An 18,453-nucleotide genomic window follows, 5' to 3' on the forward strand; every position below is an offset into this window, starting at 1 on the left:
ATCATATGTCTTGGTGAAGATCGCTTTTGATCAGGCCTGTTGGGAGTTCTGTGTCCCTCCTGGATCTTGTTTCCCAATTCTTTCTCCAGATTAGGGAAATTTTCCTTGATTATTTCATTAAATACATTTGCAAACTCAGCTTCTCTTTCTGCACCTGCCAGGACTCCCATAACTCTTATATTTGGCCTCTTCATAGTGTCTTTCAATTCTTGAATACTTTTTTTGGCCTGATCCAGCTCTGCTTCCAGCTTTTTGTTTGCTTCCTCCTGGTGACAGGAGATATCTGCCAATTCTGATATTTTTTCTTCTGCTTGCTTCATTCTATTTTGGAGACTCTCCACTGTACTTGTAATTTGCTCTACTGTGTTCTTAATTTCTGATATTCCAGTCTTGATTTGCTTTACTGCTTCCTTAAATTCTTTGAACTCTTGCATTAACTTCTCATTTTTGACCAGAATCTTTAAAATGAGTCTTATGGATTCTGTGTCCCCCATTTTCTCAATGTCTTTCTCAGTTAACTCTGAGGTTGGCATAGGGTTTTGCTCCTTTGCAGTAATATTCATTGTGCCTTTGTCTCTTCTTTTGCTCTTGATCATTGTTAGCAGAGTCTTCTTCTTGGGGCAGGTTTCTAAGCTGTGTGACCCACAGGTCCACAATGCGATTTTACTTATTGCAGTTGGTACACAACTTTTTGCTTGCAGCCACTTGTGCCACAACCTCCAGCGAGTTCCAGGTCTGGGTTCTTATGTCAGATTTCCACCGTGGTCTCCACAGCCCCAGCTCTTGGCTCACCACTCTCCACCTCCTGTGATACCGTGCTGAGGCTGCACTGTTGTCTCTGCAACCCTTCTCCCTCTTCTGGTTGGAGTGGGTTACAGGATTAGAGAGACACCAGGTGTCGTATATAGTTAGGTTATTGGTGGTGCTGATCTTGTCGGAGCCTTTTGGACATTTGGTCTGGGTGCTCCACAGACCTATTTTGACCCGCACGATGCCACAGTCGGTATTATTTTCTTGCGGGACCTCAGCGAGTTCTCGCGAGCTCAGCACATGCGCAGTTCACTGTTGTCCTCTGCAGTCCCAAAGCTATTTGCACAGTGCGCAAAATGGCGCCCGACGTGCTACCACAACAGTTCTTGATCTGCTGGCTGTCAGATCTGAGGGTTACCCAAACCTGCCCTGGATGGAACCCGTAGAATGCCAGCTCGTTGCAGGTCACTGAGTCAGAAATGAGTTCACTCCCTGCTCAGAGCATGCTCAGTCCTTTCCCTTGCCCTTTCCTCCTTAGGCAAAATGGCGTCCAATTCAGCTCTAGGGGGCTGACTGGGCTATGAAATCCTTGCTGTTCTCGCACTGCCCGCCTGGGATCTGCTGCTCTGTGTCTGCTCCTGGTCAAATCAAATGGACCAGCAGGACAGACAGTTCCCCGTCTGGGTTCACCTCCCAAGCTCCCAGTGAAAGTCCCTTCCCACCTGGTTGCTGGTGGAGTTCCGGCTGCTGGTGGAGTTTAGATCGCCGTGCTGGAATATCATTCACTGCAACACCACAGTGCTGTGCCCGCTGCTTTCCTGTGTCTGTCAGTCTCCACGTACCCCTCTGCTGTTGTTCTGTCCTTTCCTATTTCCTGAAATATGTCCTCTCTGCTTCATTCTGGTTAAATGCTTCTCCGTCCGTTTAAACGTGTCCTTACCCTATTCCGCCATCTTGATTCTACCTATTTTACTGATTTGAAAGGCAGGACTGCAGAGAGAGTGAAAGATACACCTGTCTGCTGGTTCATACCCCAGTGGCCACACTGACTGAGATGGGGTTAGCCTGAAGCCAGGGGCCTGGAGCTTCTTCTGGGTCCCCACCCCCCTGTGGGTGTAGGGCCCCAAACACTCGGCTGTCCTGTGCTGCTTCACGAGGCTCTAGCTTTGGAGCAGCCGGGCCCCGAACTGGCGCTCCTGTGGGATGCCACCACCACCTACTGTGGCACTCCTGTGGGACGCCATCACGGGCCATCACCACCGACTGGCACTCCTGTGGGACTCCACCATCACGGGCCATCACCACCGACTGGCACTCCTGTGGGACTCCGCCATCACGGGCTCACCATTGACTGGCACTCCTGTGGGACTCCACCATCACGGGCCATCACCACCGACTGGCACTCCTGTGGGACTCCGCCATCACGGGCCATCACCACCGACTGGCACTCCTGTGGGACTCCACCATCACGGGCCATCACCACCGACTGGCACTCCTGTGGGACTCCACCATCACGGGCTCACCATTGACTGTGGTGGCCGTTGTTTCTCGATTGTGTCTTGCAGTTCCGGATTCCCGGAGGGAGGTCCAAGGTTGAAGGCCACACCTGGAGAGTGTCCCCCAGGCCGGGCCCTCGCGGGCCCCAGGCAGCACCCCAGGCTTCACTTGGTGAGGTGCCCAGGTAATGATTTTTCTTGCAAATGGGAGAAACTTGGTTTGTTTCTTAGTAGCAGTTCATGGTAGGAAAGCCAAAAAGTGGCGCTGGGGGCAGTCCCTGTGTGGGCAGGCGGCCTATGGTCTCCCGACATGGGGCACATGGAGGGACTGGGTGGAGGCAAGGCGTGGCTGACAGCTAGGCAGGTGCCAGGCTTTGGGTTGTTGGGCGGGTGGTTTTCTGCCCTGAACCTTTGTTTCTGCCCATCAATGTCCCTGGCCTTCACATCTGTGTGGGGTGGGGTGGGGTGCAGGACACTCAGGTCACCCCACTGCTCACTGTCCAGGCTGTTTCTCACCTGGGCTGTGGTTTTGGCCACCACAAAGGTGAGTGCCAGCAGGAGAAGAAGACGGGGAAGAGGACTCGGTGCTGCCTGCATTGCCCTGCCACCACTGGCATATCTATTTCCTTTTTTGGAAGGCAGGGAGCTGTTGGTTGACTCGTGCCCCATCCAGGTCTCCTGGGTAGACGCTGGGGTATCCTGCTTTCCCTGGCTCCGTTAGCAGGGGTTAGATTGGAGGTGGAGAAGCCAGGACTTGAACCGGTGCAGCTGTATGGGTGCCCGTGTCAGAGTGGTGGCCACCTGCCCAGGCTCGTCCTTTTGGTGTCTTGGAGCCCTGAGCTTCCGTGGAGATGGTGCAGCCTGGGCCTGTCGCTCGGGCGGTCACATCTTGGCAATAACAGTGCCTAGGTTCTTCCTGAGTCCTGGCCCTGGCAGTCCATGGGGCATCACAGGACCCCACAGCCTGTGTGGTTTGGCATGGGCGGGGGGGCAGTCCGTCGTTGAGGGCCTTCTGACTGTGTCAGCTAGCAGTGTGCGGCAGGAGAGCTCAAGGGGACAGGGAAGTGAGCAGGGAGAAGGGCCTGGCCGGCCTCTCATCCCCCGCTCGCGAGGCCAAGCCTGGGGCCTGGCACTCCTCTTGAGTTGCCCCTCCTGGTGAGTGACAAGTCTGAGTGGTTGGCCAGAAATGGAGCGGGTCAGGTGTGGGTCACCGGCCTGGCGAGGCAGAGAAGTGACAGCGACAGCCTCCTGAGCCTGCAGAGTCTCTCCTGGCTCCCAGCGGCTCTCGGAGTGTGGGCCAGGAACGTGCAGTGGGCCGGCCTGTGCCTCCTGTCCTAAGATCCGGTGTGTGGCAGCTGGTTTGCCTTCACCTGTGTGGGTGGAGCCCCGGGGGTGAGCTCTGAGCCAGAGAGTGGGTGGGCCTTGCCCTCACACCTTCTTCCTCACGCTGTCCACTGTCCGCTGTCTTAGAATGCCTCAAGGGCCAACGTCAGAGAATTGCCTGATCAGGCCGACATCCATTCTCCCTCTGGGAAGAAGCTCGGGCTCTTGGGGCTGTAATGGGTTCCCCAGGGAGTGCTGTGTCTCATAGCTATTCTGTAGCATGACCACAGTGGTGGTGGCCTGTGGGTTCCTGAGCTGGACGCTGCCAGGAGGGTGCTGCTTTCCGTACCTAGGGAGTCACGTGCTTCTTGGGAGGAATTCATTTCCTTTGTTAGGTATAGTTGGAGGGATTGCAAGGATGGCAAACAGATACAGAAAGGCTTCTGGTACCATATCAAATGTCCCCTCGACCCCAGGCCCTGCTGTGTACACTGTGCCAAGTGCCACCCTGCTCCGGGGCAACAGCTCCGAGGCGATGATCCGCTAGGAGGCCCGTGTGCCAGTGAGGAGGATGAGCGGCGAGGAAGAGTTCTTTGATGCTGTCACTGGTGAGTCAGGAGGGAGACAGACCAGCAACTGCAGCCTGGAGTGTGTGTGTGTGGTGTGTGTGCAGGGGCTGCAGCTGGCATCTGTGTGTGTGTGTGGTGTGTGTGCAGGAGCTGCAGCTGGCGTGTGTGTGTGTGTGCAGGGGCTGCAGCTGGCATGTGTGTGTGTGTGTGTGTGTGTGCAGGGGCTGCAGCTGGCATCTGTGTGTGTGTGTGTGGTGTGTGTGCAGGAGCTGCAGCTGGCGTGTGTGTGTGTGCAGGAGCTGCAGCCTGGAGTGTGTGTGTGTGTGGTGTGTGTGCAGGAGCTGCAGCTGGCATCTGTGTGTGTGTGTGGTGTGTGTGCAGGAGCTGCAGCTGGCATATGTGTGTGTGTGTGCAGGGGCTGCAGCTGGCATCTGTGTGTGTGTGTGGTGTGTGTGTGCAGGAGCTGCAGCTGGCGTGTGTGTGTGTGCAGGGGCTGCAGCTGGCATGTGTGTGTGTGTGTGGTGTGTGTGCAGGGGCTGCAGCTGGCATCTGTGTGTGTGTGTGGTGTGTGTGCAGGAGCTGCAGCTGGCATATGTGTGTGTGTGTGCAGGGGCTGCAGCTGGCATCTGTGTGTGTGTGTGGTGTGTGTGCAGGAGCTGCAGCTGGCGTGTGTGTGTGCAGGAGCTGCAGCTGGCATATGTGTGTGTGCAGGGGCGGCAGCTGGCATCTGTGTGTGTGTGTGGTGTGTGTGCAGGGGCTGCAGCTGGCATCTGGATGTGTGTGTGTGCCAGGGCTGCAGCTGGCATCTGTGTGTGTGTGTGGTGTGTGTGCAGGGGCTGCAGCTGGCATCTGGATGTGTGTGTGTGCCAGGGCTGCAGCTGGCATCTGTGTGTGTGTGTGTGTGTGTGTGTGTGTGCAGGGGCTGCAGCTGGCATCTGAGTGGGGGTATGTGTGCATGTGCCATGTGCAATGATCATAACTGGCATGTGGGATATGAGGATGGCTCCCCAGGAGTGGCACTACCTCTTACTGCATCATGCCCTGTGGGGTCATAGGAGTGTGACCAAGAGAGGCCTTTATACCCTGCAGTGAGGAGTTGCAAGCGCCCTGGCCTTACACACCTGCTCCTCATCTGTTTTGCTTGCGCCGCTTGAGGCGTACGCTCCTGGAGGGACTGCGTTGGCTTCCAGCACAGCCGGAGCCGAGCTGCTCATGCTGTGCGCTGCTGAGATGAGCGTGAGTCTGACACTGCAGCTTTTCACTCCTGAGAAGCAGCCCTGGGGCACTCCAGAAAGGAACCCGGAGAACCATTCCATTAGGGCTCCTTGCCACCTTCGTCCCTCTGTCCCTCTTGGCACGGGCCATGTTTGATGGACTTGGGACACTGTTCAGCCTTCTTTGGCCTTGGGTCAAAGAACAGAATGGGTGCTGGGAGATTGACCATGCCCTTTGGGACCCCTGACTGGAGCATGAGCTGGGAGGCGCTCTTGCTGTCACTTCCTGTGGCCCAGAGAGTGCTCTGGGGAGACCTGGCCGGGGCTTGCACTTGGCTGAGATCCCTGGTGGAGGCGGCTGTGAGCTCCTGGTCATTCCTGGTGGCCAGGTGAGCCAGTCGTGCCCATGCTGTCCCTGCAGGAGGGAAGAGTGCCCCTTGTGCCCTCAGTAGCATCCTGTCTGGCGCTGCCCAGTTGCAGGAGTCTCCCTTCCCCTGGGAACCCACACTGCTCTGAGCACGGGAGCCTCTTGAGTTGGTCCCTTGGGTGCTCCCCAGGGCTGACTGCGTCCCGGAAGCGGACAGGCGCCTGTGGGCAGGCGGGTGGTGGGTGTGGTGTTCCTGAGTGCAATGGCAATGTGTGGGTGAGCATTTCTTACCAGTGTGCCTTGGCTCGGGAACAAGTCCCAGTGAGGGGAACCTCTGGGTGCCGTGCCACAGCCCTGAGCTGTGGAGTTCTGGCAGGCTCCGTCGTCCAAGCTGGCGACTCTGATTCTAGAGGTATCTGAGCCAGGTCAGGCCGCTGCTGTGAACTGCGGCATTCAGGGGTAGAGGGCAGGGCAGTGTGTGCGTATGAAGCTGCCAGGCACAGGGCCTGCCTGGACCTCGGGTCTCGGTCCGCTCCCCAAGAGTACTGGGATCCCAAGGCAAGAGCTGCTCGTCCAGGACACTGCGTTGGCCTTCCTGGTGGGATGGGGCTTCCTGAAGCTGGCTGTTTCCTTTACCACTGCCTGCGGGCTCAGTGGGTAGTGCTTCAGGGAGATAACAGCAAGTCAGGTGACAGCTGTGTTCAAACCAGTGCTCATTGCATCAACTCACCCATCGCACCTGCTGTCCACGTCACACCTGCTGTCCACGTCACCCCGTCATGGCGCTGTCCACGTCACACCTGCTGTCCACGTCACCTGTCACGGCGCTGTGCACGTCAGACCTGCTGTCCATGTCACCTGTCACGGCGCTGTCCACGTCACCCCATCACGGCGCTGTCCACATCACACCTGCTGTCCATGTCACCCCGTCACGGCGCTGTCCACGTCACCCTGTCATGGTGTTTGTTCTCCACATCACACCTGCTGTTCATGTCACCTGCCATGGCCTTGTCCACGTCACCTGTCACAGCGCTGTCCACGTCATACCTGCTGTCTACGTCACCTGTCACCCGTCGGGGCTCTCAGTGCTGTGTCTGGTGACCCTGTTGATGGAGGGTTAGCACGGTGCTCACAGGAGCAGCCTTGCAGCTGCACAGGGCGTCTCAGCTGCCTCGGCCCTGGGTGGAGGTGCCGAGCAGTGGCCATCCTCGCTTGGGGACACTGAGCCCCTCCTCTGGGGGCACTGAGGCTCCTCTGGGGACACTGGCCCCTCCTCTGGGGACACTGAGGCTCCTCCTCTGGGGACACTGGCCCCTCCTCTGAGGACACTGAGGCTCCTCTGGGGACACTGAGGCTCCTCTGGGGTTCTTTGACCTGGAGCTGTGCCGGTGCTCCCTGTCCTCTCTGTGCTTGGGGGAGTCCTGGGTGGGGGTGTGCCCGGTGGTATACAGGCCATGGTGGTCCCATGGGCGCTGCAGGGGTCAGCCATGCTGCTGTGGTTGAGTGTGCGATGTGATTGTGTATTCAATGCTGTGGGGTCATGAGTGGGTGTGCTGTCAAGAAGGAGTGTGTGTGCTGTGGGGTCGACTGGGTGTGCCGTGGTGTCGTGCGTGGGTGTGCCGTGGGGTCATGAGTGGGTGTGCCATGGGGTCGTGAGTGTGTGTGCCATGGGATCATGAGTGTGTGTGCCGTGGGGTCGTGATTGGGTGTGCCGTGGGGTCGTGAGTGTGTGCTGTGGTGTCGTGAGTGGGTGTACCGTGGGGTCGTGAGTGGGTGTGCCGTGGGGTCAGGAGTGGGTGTGCCATGGGGTCGTGAGTGGGTGTGCTGTGGGGTTGTGAGTGGGTGTGCCGTGGGGTCGTGTGTTTGCCGTGGGATCATGAGTGGGTGTGCTGTGGGGTCATGAGTGTGCCGTGGGGTCATGAGTGGGTGTGCCGTGGGGTCGTGAGTGGGTGTGCCGTGGGGTCGTGAGTGGGTGTGCCGTGGGGTCGTGAGTGGGTGTGCTGTCAGGAAGGAGTGGGTATGCCGTGGGGTCATGAGTGTGTATGCCGTGGGATCATGAGTGGGTGTGCCGTGGTGTCATGAGTGTGTGCCGTGGGGTCGTGAGTGGGTGTGCTGTCAGGAAGGAGTGGGTATGCCGTGGGTATTGTGTGTGGATGTGTTGATGGCTGCTGTGGCTGGGTAAAAATGAGTTACGAGCTTGGAGACCCACCCAGCATCCCTCACTTGGGTGGCAAGGCTCTGCATACTTGGGTCATCTTCCAGTGCCCTCCCAGGGGCACGTGATGGAGCTGGCTGGGCAGGGCGTCCTGCACTGGACATGCCCTGGCAGGTAGGCTGCTGGCGGCCCTCTGGCCGTGCCTTCTGTTGACCCTCTTTTCCTGGGCGGTGGAGTTGGGCGACTGAACAGGAGTGGGACTGGGAGCTGCTGGTCGGGCCCATGGGGCCTTGGCCAGGTGACAGTGACGGCTGTGCTTGTTGTGCAGGCTTCGACTCTGACCGCTCATCTGGGGAGTTTTCAGAGCCCAGTCAAAAAGGCCCTGGGATAGCTGAGCTGGACTTGAGCGAAGACCCCAGGCCTGGGAAGGCAGGGGAGAGACCCTCTCAAGAGAATGGGATTCAGACACACAGGTATGTTGTCCCCAGACGCTGCTGCTCTCACGCTGAGCGCCCTGTCCCCTGCTCTCGCTGCGCACAGCCAGAGCCCAGCCTGTGACAGCTCCTGCTGGCTCCTCCAGGCACGTCCATCCTCCAGTTGCCGGGGGCCTGCCTCTGTGCCCCTGACAGGGGACTTGGGAGCGGGTGGTCGAGGCGTGACACTGAGCTGCTGATGGCCTGGCAGGCGGTACCAGGCCGAGCATTGAGTTGTAACCTCTGAAGGTGACATCGAGTCTGGAGAGGTTGACTCCAGTGAGCCTAGAACATCCTGTCCCTCTCCTTGGGTCCTTGGCTCTCTGTTACCCTGTCACATGCCAGCTGCTTGCCCCTCCAGCCTGAGGGTCTGCCTGTTCTTCCCCTGCCCTTCAGTCCCCCTCACAGCTGACAGCCCCACCCCCGCCCTCTGCCTTCTGGTTCTGCGAAGATCCTGTTCGTCTCACAGTGTCTCTGTGGGACCTGCAGCCGCCTCCCTTCCTTCCCCTCTGGGTGGCCCACTCAGCCTAGGGCCACTGCTTCCTTCTTGGGCCATTTCCTCCTGGCCACTTCCTCTTCCCTCTCGGGCTGGCAGCCTCCACCTTGCTGGCCTTGGGCCGGTGGCTTCTTCCCTCTTGGCCTCTGTCTGGTCATAGTCTTGCTCTGGTTTCTGGCTTTTACCAGGGGGGGTGGGATCGTATCCTCAGGCCCTGCCCCTTCCTGACCTTCCTGGGGTGCCCTTGTGGGTGACCACATTGGGGCAGCCGCAGGATGCTCTGTGGGACATGGTGGAGAGGACCCGTGTCCTTGGGCAGCGTGGTACTGGTCACTCGCCCCTCGCAGGCCGTGCTGCACATCCACTCGCTCCTGGCCCTAAGGCCACGGGTCTGGGTGACTGTGAGCACAGGATGGAGAGTCTTGAGGTGCGGCTCTGAGTGCTAGGCTTGGGCACAGTTACTGCTTCTATCTGCCCTCACTTGCTGCCCTGTCCTGCCCTCTGCCCTCTCCTCTGCCCTGCCCTCTGCCCTCTGCCCTGTCCTGTTCTCTGCCCTCTGTCCTGTTCTGCCCTCTGCCCTCTGCTCTGTCCTGCCCTCTGCCCTCTGCTCTGTCCTGCCCTCTGCCCTGGCCTGCCCTCTGCCCTCTGTCCTGTTCTGCTCTCTGCCCTCTGCCCTGGCCAGCCCTCTGTCCTGTTCTGCCCTCTGCCCTCTGCCTTGGCCTGCCCTCTGCCCTCTGCCCTGGCCTTCCCTCTGCCCTGTCCTGCCCTCTGCCCTGGCCTGCCCTCTGCCCTCTGCCCTGGCCTTCCCTCTGCCCTGTCCTGCCCTCTGCCCTGGCCAGCCCTCTGCCCTGGCCTGCCCTCTGCCCTCTGCCCTAGACAGCTGCCCTTGCGGATGGGCAGGAGATCCTGAAGGGGACAGCAGGCACATAGCATGGTCGCCTGGGGTGTGGGTCCCCACAGCCATCCCATAGCCCTGCAGAAGCTGTTCAGGGGCCAGGGGTGCTGGTGGTTTCCTGTGGAAATGGTGGGGCGTATGCTGAGAGGGTTAATGTGTGTGGCCCGCCCTTGCAGGACCTGCCTGCCCGCCCCGATGTTCACGCGGAGCGACTTCAGCGTGTGGAGCATCCTGAAGAAGTGCATCGGCCTGGTGAGCAGTGCATTCTTGCTTATCTATGGTTTAAGATTGATTTATTTTTATTGGAAAGGCAGATTTACAGACAGAAGGAGAGACAGAAAGATCTTCCATCACTGGTTCACTCCCCAAGTGGCCTCAACAGCCAGAGCTGAGCTGATCTGAAGCCAGGAGCCAGGAGCCTCTTCCAGGTCTCCCCTGCAGGTACAACGTTGGGCTGTTCACGACTGCTTTTCCAAGCCACAGGCAGGGAGCTGGATGGGAATCAGGGCTGCCAGGACACAAACCAGCACTCATATGGGATCCTGGAGGATGCAAGGTGAGGGCTTTAGCCACTAGGTTATCATGCCAGGTTGGAGACAACACACCGTTAAGGAGCAGGAAGCGCTGTGATCAAACGGCACGGGCGTCTGGGCTCTGATCAGGAGGCCGGTGTCCCATGGCATAGTCCCTGGCTGGCTCTAGAACCCAGCTTCTCTGACACCTCCTTGGGGCCAGCGGTCATGGCTGGAGTCGTCCTGTTCCTGTCATCACTGCGGGTGGCCTGGTCTGAACTCCCAGCTCCATCTGCAGCTGGCCCCGCACCTGCCATTGTGAGAGTGGGCCTGTAGATGGTGTCTCTGCCTCGAGAATTCAAAGAGCTGATCAACAGGAAGGAAGCCAGTAGGTATGGAAGGGGAGGAGACAGGCTGTGTCCATACAGGCTGCAGGGAAGCAGCTGTGCCCTGGAAGCCTGGCACAGGAGGGTGTCATGGGTGCCCCTGGGCAGGGAGACGGCCCCTCCTCTCTGAGTGGGTTCTCTTCTGTAGGTGTAGTCCACACTGTCAGGTGTCCTTCCACTGTGGGACCAGGTGGCTCCGCCCCTCCAGAGCCCTGCCCTCAGTGGCCGCTGACCTTCAGGCTCCGCCCTGGCACCAGCCCCTGCTCCAGGAGCCCTCCAGGGTGTTAGGAGCTGGGGGTTTGGGCCGGGCGCACACCCCTCCCCCCACCCCCAGCTTCGTGTGGCTTGCATCCCTGAGCAGAAAAGCTGGACGGATGTCTGGCTGAGTGCTGCGGCCGAGTGCCACCTTTGAGGTTCGTTTCTGCCGGCAGAGGTTCTGCTAGGATTTCAGCTCTGTTAGACAGTCAGATCGTGGCGGGCATTTGGCTGAGGGTGTGTGCTGAACTTGACAGGCTGCTGTAGAATGCCCTTCCTGGCTCTGAAGCCAAGAAGTTCTGGAGAGCTGGGGCAGAGCGGTGCAAGGCCCAGAGCCTGGATGCTTGCCCGCTGGGGGCCTGCTCTCCCACAGTTCAGCTTTGGGGCTCAGCTCCACCCATCTCCTTGATCAGTGCCCCCCCACACTGGAGCAGCCGCAGCAGGGCCCTGGGAGCCCCCAGCCGTGCCCACAGGAGGTCAGCAGCTTCGTCAATGCCCCCACGTGGCTGCCCTTCTTTCTGTATTTCTGATTCGTCTCTCAGCGATGAGTGTCTCGTACAGAACACGAAACCCATCAGGCTAACAGACACCATTATTCTGGAACATTCCCAGGAAGCCCATTCTTTGGCTCTTCCTGGCTCGGTTCCCTTGGTCAGGACACCTGTGGGTGCCCCTTGCTCTGGATTTGCAAGCTGCCTCTGCCTGGTGGCCTGTGGAAGTGGCCATGCTGCCCTTGCTCCCTGGGCTGACTGCGCTGGGCTGGCCCCTCTCCTGCACTTGCTACAGCGTGGCAGTTTGTACAGGACAGTCAGACCAGCAAGGGTTTCTGAGGAGAGCTCCTGCAACACCCTGTTGACCGGCCTTGGCCATGCGGCCAGCATGCCAGTGTGCTGTGCCGTGCAAGATTTACTTGAGGGCCTGGCTTGATGGCTCAATGGCAAATCCTCACCTTTCAGGCGCCAGGATCCCATTTGGGCACTGGTTCTAATCCCGGCTGCTCCACTTTCCGTCCAGCTCCCTGCTGTGACCTGGCCAAGCAGAGGAGTTCGGCCCAATTGCTTGGACCCTGGAACCCCTGCACCTGAGTGGGAGACTGGGAAGAAGCTCCTGGCTCCTGGGTTCAATTGCTCAGCTCCAGCCATTGCGGCCGCTTGGGGAGTGAGCCATCATACCAGTGGGATTCACCACTCATAAGTTACCACCCCACGTGTCCTCACCCCTCCCCTGTGCACATGCCCACATGTGCGGGCAGCCCCAAGCTGTGTGTGTTGCTTGGCCCCTGCTGCCCTCCGAGCGTTTCTGTGACGGCTTTGCCTTCCAGGGCTGTGACTGTGTGGGATCTGGCGCCCCAGGTTGGGGTCCTTGATCCAAGTGGCAGGAGCTTCACGCCTCAAACTTTACTTCCTGCCAGTGTGCCTGAGGGCAGCAGGTGCCCGCCAGCTCCCTAGGCTGCTGCCCCAGCTTGGGAGCCCTGGGTGGAGTTCCTGACTCCTGGCTGTGGTAGGCTCCTGGGCGATGAAGCAGCAGATGCAAGATCTGTCAGTTTGCCTTTCCAGAGTCACCAAGTAAATATAGAACAAATGAAACAATCCAGGTCATTCTCTGGGAAATTATACCACGGAGGGAGATACATTTGTTTGGGAGAGATTTGTTTGCTTCGTTTTCTTTGTGTTTGCATAACACTTTAAATGGTTAGGGGGTTTTGTTTTTGTTTTTTAAGATTTTTATTTGAAAGACAGAGGCGGGGAGAGATCATCCCACACGAGGTGCAGCAGAAGCTGCCAGGGCTGCCGGGGCTGCCGGGGCTGCTGGGGGTCCCCACCCAGCACAGGAGTCTGCAGCTCCACGGGGCACCCTGACTCAGGAGGGCAGGGAGGTAACGAGCAGGTCTTCACTCAGGAGCTGTCGAAGATCACCATGCCAGTCGCCTTCAACGAGCCGCTGAGCTTTCTGCAGCGCATCACTGAGTACATGGAACACGTGTTCCTGGTGCAGCGTGCCTCCAGCCAGGCCCAGCCCCTGGACAGGATGCAGGTGGGACACTGCGCAGGCTCAGCGTGCTCCCATGCCGGGCTCTCCCTGCTGCCTTCTGCAGGAGCTGAGGTGGTGGCAGGCTTTACCTGGCTCCTCTCAGTGTCCTTTCCCTAGGGTGTGCGTGTGCAATGCACGTGCATGGCTGCATGTACCTGTGTGTACACATGTGTGACTATGCACACGTGTTCCATGGCTATGCGCACACATGTGTGTATTTGGCTGCGTGTGCACACATATGTACCTAGCTGTGTCTGGATATATCACTGGGTGTGCATTTGTGCCAGCCTGTGTGTGAGTTGGTGGACATAGGTGTTGAGTGTGTGTATCATGCACGGGCACACTGCACCTGCCTGTCTGCATCAGAGTGAACGTGTAGTAGCGTACTCAGAATACGCATGAGTTTATGCACGTGTGGGTGCGTGTACAGCTGTGTGGGGCACACGGGACAGGTCTGCGCCCAGAGCTGTGAATCTGTGTGTGTGTGCACGTGTGGGTGCGTGTACAGCCGTGTGGGGCACACGGGACAGGTCTGCGCCCAGAGCTGTGAATCTGTGTGTGTGTGCACGTGTGGGTGTGTGTACAGCCGTGTGGGGCACACGGGACAGGTCTGCGCCCAGAGCTGTGAATCTGTGTGTGTGCACATGTATGTGCAGCTGCCCGTGTCTGCATGCAGAGTGAGCCTGTGTCTCATGCACATGTGCATGCATGAGTGCATGGGTGCAGCGTCCATGGGCACACGTGTGTGCCAGTGTGTCTCGAGTGTGTTTGTGTGGCTTGTGAGGCAGGCAGGTCGCCACAGTCTGTGGGCAGAGCCGAGCCCTGGCCGTGGGCAGCAGTGCAGCTCTTCCTCCTTTGGCTTTGAGCACGCGTGGGAGATAAAGGAGCGTCTTCCTGTACATTGAGCGGATGTGGGACTGGTGGCAGTTGCCCGAGAGTCAACACTCACTGAGGCAGCTCTCTGCTCCTCTGTGTCCCTTGCAGTCTGTGGCTGCGTTTGCCGTGTCCGCCGTGGCGTCCCAGTGGGAGAGAACGGGCAAACCCTTCAACCCGCTCTTGGGAGAAACGTATGAGCTCGTCAGGTAAGGGAGAGCCACCCCTCCCAGGGACGTCTTTGAGGGACCTTGCGGACAGGGAGATGTGTCGCATGGAGGGGTGTGTCGTTGACGCTGTCACCGAGGCCTTGTGGACCGGCGGAGTTGATGACGGCATCGGATGCGCTAGGGCTGAGATCTGCACCAAGGCCTTCATGTGTGGGTGCCATGTCTGTGCAGTAGGCCATGTTCTTAGCAGTGACAAAATCAGAGAAGGAGAGCGTGAAGCCAGGCTGCCCTGCCCAGGGTTCTCATGTGGGTTTGGGGCTGCCCCCAAGAGAAGAGTGGCACCATGGAAGTCTGCCTGGCAGGCTGCAGGAACTGTGGGCTGGTGACGTAGGCATCACTGCCGCTCTTCCCTGCTTACCCAAGCCCTCGTCAGGTTCCTATCCACTAGTTTCCCCTGTGTGGTCACCCCTTCCCCTCCCCTTCCATCCACTCTCATCCTGGGGCCGGCCCCAGGGCCCACAGCCTGTGGTGGGCTTCACTGCACACCTGGCGGTCAGCCCTGCTAAGAGCTGGCTGGGAATGTTAGCCATAGAAGACACGGAAGACAGGGCAGGTTGAGCAGCCTTGACAGGCTGGGCTGGGACTTGGCTGCCCCAGTGACGGGCGCACCCTGCGGACTGTGTTGGGATGGCAGCCATGCTTTCCCTCGCCTGCCCTGAATCCTGTCATTCTCCCCTGTACTCCTCCCCCTGCTCCTCCCCCTGCTCCTCTGTGCTCCTCCCCTGCTCCTCCCCCTGCTCTTCCCCCTGCTCCTCCCCTGCTCCTCCCCCTGCTCCTCCCCCTGCTCCTCTGTGCTCCTCCCCTGCTCCTCCCCCTGCTCCTCTGTGCTCCTCTGTGCTCCTCCCCCTGCTCCTCCCCCTGCTCCTCTGTGCTCCTCCCCTGCTCCTCCCCTTGCTCCTCTGTACTCCTCCCCTGCTCCTCCCCCTGCTCCTCACCCTGCTCCTCCCCCAGCTCCCACAGCTCACTGTGCCACAGGGAAGGAAGTTGGGATATGTGGAGGGCATTTGCCCTGGGCTGCACTAGGAGCCAGTGTGCAGGTTAGGAGGGCTCCTGATGGTGTTGTCTGGTTCTCCGAGGAAGGGAGTCCTGCCAGAGCAGCTGCTCGTTCGCACTGTGGGCTGCAGATTGCCCTCCTGGCATGTTTTGATAGGATAAAGTCAGTTTTAATAGCCAGAGCACGGTGTTCAGAGACACTGCAATACAGTGGTGGTAGAGATGACCAAGCCAGGCACTGTCAGCGTGGAGTTACTCAGTGTAACGATGTTGATGTAACGTGGGGACTTGTCAGTATGCCACAGTCACCTTTCTGTGATGCTTGAGAACCTTTAAAAAAAGGTTTATTATTTGAAAGGCAGAGTTGGAGGTGAGGAGACAGTGAGGGAGTGAGAGAGATCTTCCATTGCTGGGTCATTTCCCAAGTGTCCACAGTGGCTAGAGCTTGGCGGATGTGAAGCTAGGAGCCAGGAACTTCTGGGTCTCCCACACAGGTGCAGGGTCCTAAGGCCTTGGACTGCCCACTGCTTTCCCAGGCCATCAGCAGGGACTGAATCTGAAATGGGGCAGCCTGCTCTCAAGCTGGCACACTATAGGAGGCCTGTGTCCAGGCGGCAGCTGCTCCTGCCTTCTCACAGCGCCGGCCCTGGATGTCATGGTTGGATCGGCAGTATTTGTGTCTTTCTCACAAGATAGGAGTACGTTGTGCGAGCATGTGCAGCCTCAGCTCAGAGCAGCTTGGCCACTGTGGAACCACAGGATGCTGTCCTAGGTGGGCCTTTGTTAGCAACCAGACCCCTTCCAGGGTGAGTGTGTGCTCAGGGGCGCCCCATGGCGACTGTGTGCCGGCATGGAGGGTCCAGTACTGTCCAGCAAGCTTCCCCGGCGGCCGCTGTGTGCAGGCGTCGGTTTCCTGGCTGGTGAAGGAGGCCTCCCATGCAGTTGCCCGGCAGCTACGGCAAAGTGTGGAAGCATCGTGGGTGTCAGGGTCCCCTTCTCAGGGCTTGGCTGCTGAAGATCTTAGTCCAACACCGCTGTTCTTGGGAGCTGGGTGGCTCAGCACCTGCCCCCGTGAGAGAGGGAGAGACAGAAGGAGATCTTAGACCTGCTGGTAAATTTCTCAGATGAGCACAGCTGCTGCTCTGGAGCAGGCGGAGCCCAAGTGCAGGTCATCACCGCGGGTGGCCCGGGCCTGGGGAAGCCACACAGAGCTCCTGGCTCCTGACCTGGCCAGCCCTGGGCTTGGCTGTTGTAACCGTGCTGGTGGTAAAGCTGTAAGATCTCTCTGCCTCGCCACCATGTGCGTGTAAGGCACATTCAGAGAGGACCTTCGACCCACTGGCTCACTCTCCAAGTGGTGTTGTATCCACTCGACCGCTAGAACAGGATGCTGCATTCACCAGTACAGTCACAACTGATTATAAATGAGAGGCAAGATAGCCGGCTGAGCGGCCGATCAGAGCCGGGACCGACAGCCCTTGCTGGAGTGTGCCCCAAACAGCACATCCACAGGGTTCTTATAGAGTTTACACTAGCTTGTAGGGCGAGGGAGCACATTCCTTGATTACCACAGCTGGGCAGCCCCTGTCTGCCCCCGTCTGCCCCTGTCCACCCCTTGTCCGCCCCTCTCTGCCCCTCTCCGCCACTGTCCACTCCTATCCGCCCCCGTCCGCCCCTGTCAGCCCCTTCTCAGGTCCTGGCTCTGGCCTTGGTGCCACCTGTGACAAACAGACTCTGATCTTGGAGTTATCTGTGGGTTAATTAAGGCTGGGGGCCTTGATTTATGGGGGACTTGGGGGGCCATTGGCACTAAAGGTCACGCAGGCCATTAGGTCTGCAAGCTCACCCAGTTTCTTAGCCAAACTAATAATGCAGAAGTTACAAAAGAGAGAAGAATTAGCAATAAGCGATGTTTACTCCATTTTTGTTTCAACTCTACAGTAGCTGCAATGAGCTAAGCTGATCAGGAGCCTCCTTGTCTCCCACGCGGGTGCAGGTGTAGAGGCCTTGGCCCGTCCTCCACTGCTTTCCCAGGCCACAAGCAGGGAACTGGATGGCAAGTGGAGCAGCCGGAGCATGAACCCGCTTTCCTATGGGATGCCAGCACTTCCGCAAAGGGAGGATTAGCCAACTGAGCGTGGGCCCCGGGCTGTGAGGTCAAGGGCCTGGGGGCGGTGGCACCCACATGGCATTCCTGCCCGTGAGTCAGGGCTGGCCTAGTGCTCCTCACGGGCCCTGCCAGTGTCCCTGACCCCTGGCGGGCCCTCCTGCAGGGCTAAAAATACACTTCCCTTTGTTAGACAAGTGTTCATTCTGAAAATTACATCCCTCCTAGGCACCTTTTAAAATTGATTTCTCAGCTTTCCTTCCTCTATAATGATTAGAAATTCTGATTCCAGTTAATTATGTGGTTTGGCTTTGATAATTTTTAATGACTCCAGCTGTAGGTGTATTCACAGTGCTGAACAATTAAAAGCTGACATTTTTATTGAATAATACAGTGTACTGCAAGGTGCTGTTACCCAGCCCGGAGTGTCTGGGCACAATAGCTCCTTTGTCGGCATCTGAGGAGCCTTGTGACAGGGACACCCCAAGGGGGCCCCTGCCCTGAGGGGCCCAGGTGGGCATTCTGCGCTGGTGGCAGCTCCGTTGGCAGCAGTTGGCTCTTGGGGGCTAAGGGCGTGTGCCTGCTGGGTGGTGGGCGGTGGGCTCCGCCGTGGCTGGCAGCTGCACTGGCCCACCTTAGGGCCTTCTGCCACTTGCTCTCATCCTCCCCCACTCTTGTCTCACTCCCAGGGAGGACCTCGGATTCAGGTTTATATCTGAGCAGGTCAGCCACCACCCCCCTGTCAGCGCCTTCTACTCGGAAGGTCTCCACAAGGACTTTGTGTTTCATGGCTCCATCTACCCAAAGCTGCGGTTCTGGGGGAAGAGCGTGGAGGCTGAACCCCGTGGGACAATCACGCTGGAGCTCCTCAAGTGAGTGCGGGGCTGAGGCCTGCATGGCCTGTCCTTCCCTGGCTCATGGCCTACCTCTGGCCCTCACTGTACCTCTTACCTGTAGCCCACAGCCTCTGCTTCCGCACTCCTTCACGCTGTGGGCACTTCAGTCCCCTGGCCACTGGACACCCTGCTGACAGCTGGCATCCGGCATCCCTCCTGGGGCCTAGGACAGGAGCAGCTGAGTCAGAGGGGGTGACACCTGCAAGCCACATGTGCTGCATGTCCTTGGTCGCACAGACCCCCGGAGTGGGAGGGGTGGTGGAAGTTTAGGTTCGGGAAGTAAGGTCATTGGAGGGTCAGTTTACGAAGCTGCCCAGCACCTGTTCAAGTCAGACTCGGTACCTGCCCTCCAGCGTCCGTCCAAGACTCCTCTGAGCTGAGGCCAGTGTCTGGCCAACTGCAGGGCAGAGTATCTGGCACCCCATGACCTGG

The 18,453-nt window shown here is 58.7% G+C and overlaps 1 protein-coding gene across 4 annotated transcripts in view; it reads left to right on the forward strand.

Annotated features, from left to right (window-relative positions):
* Positions 1 to 2,220: 2,220 nt before the first annotated feature.
* The window catches only part of ADRM1 (ADRM1 26S proteasome ubiquitin receptor), a 31,039-nt gene continuing 14,806 nt past the window's right edge, over positions 2,221 to 18,453 (forward strand). The window contains exons 1-7 of one of the 4 annotated variants that reach the window (XM_040988257.1): positions 2,221 to 2,431; positions 4,046 to 4,177; positions 8,203 to 8,347; positions 9,915 to 9,990; positions 12,791 to 12,925; positions 13,907 to 14,004; positions 17,815 to 17,997. In XM_040988257.1, coding sequence (XP_040844191.1) covers positions 4,141 to 4,177; positions 8,203 to 8,347; positions 9,915 to 9,990; positions 12,791 to 12,925; positions 13,907 to 14,004; positions 17,815 to 17,997 — 674 coding nt within the window. In that variant the 5' untranslated portion in view covers positions 2,221 to 2,431; positions 4,046 to 4,140. Of the gene's footprint in view, positions 2,432 to 4,045; positions 4,178 to 8,202; positions 8,348 to 8,783; positions 9,271 to 9,914; positions 9,991 to 12,790; positions 12,926 to 13,906; positions 14,005 to 17,814; positions 17,998 to 18,453 lie in introns of those variants that run through there. The other 3 variants (XM_040988255.1, XM_040988254.1, XM_040988256.1) reach the window with 3 other exon arrangements.

Source organism: Ochotona curzoniae, unplaced genomic scaffold (assembly GCF_017591425.1).
Source record: "Ochotona curzoniae isolate NIBS_2020 unplaced genomic scaffold, NIBS_Ocur_1.0 contig_48, whole genome shotgun sequence".
Classification (NCBI taxonomy): Eukaryota; Metazoa; Chordata; class Mammalia; order Lagomorpha; family Ochotonidae; genus Ochotona; species Ochotona curzoniae.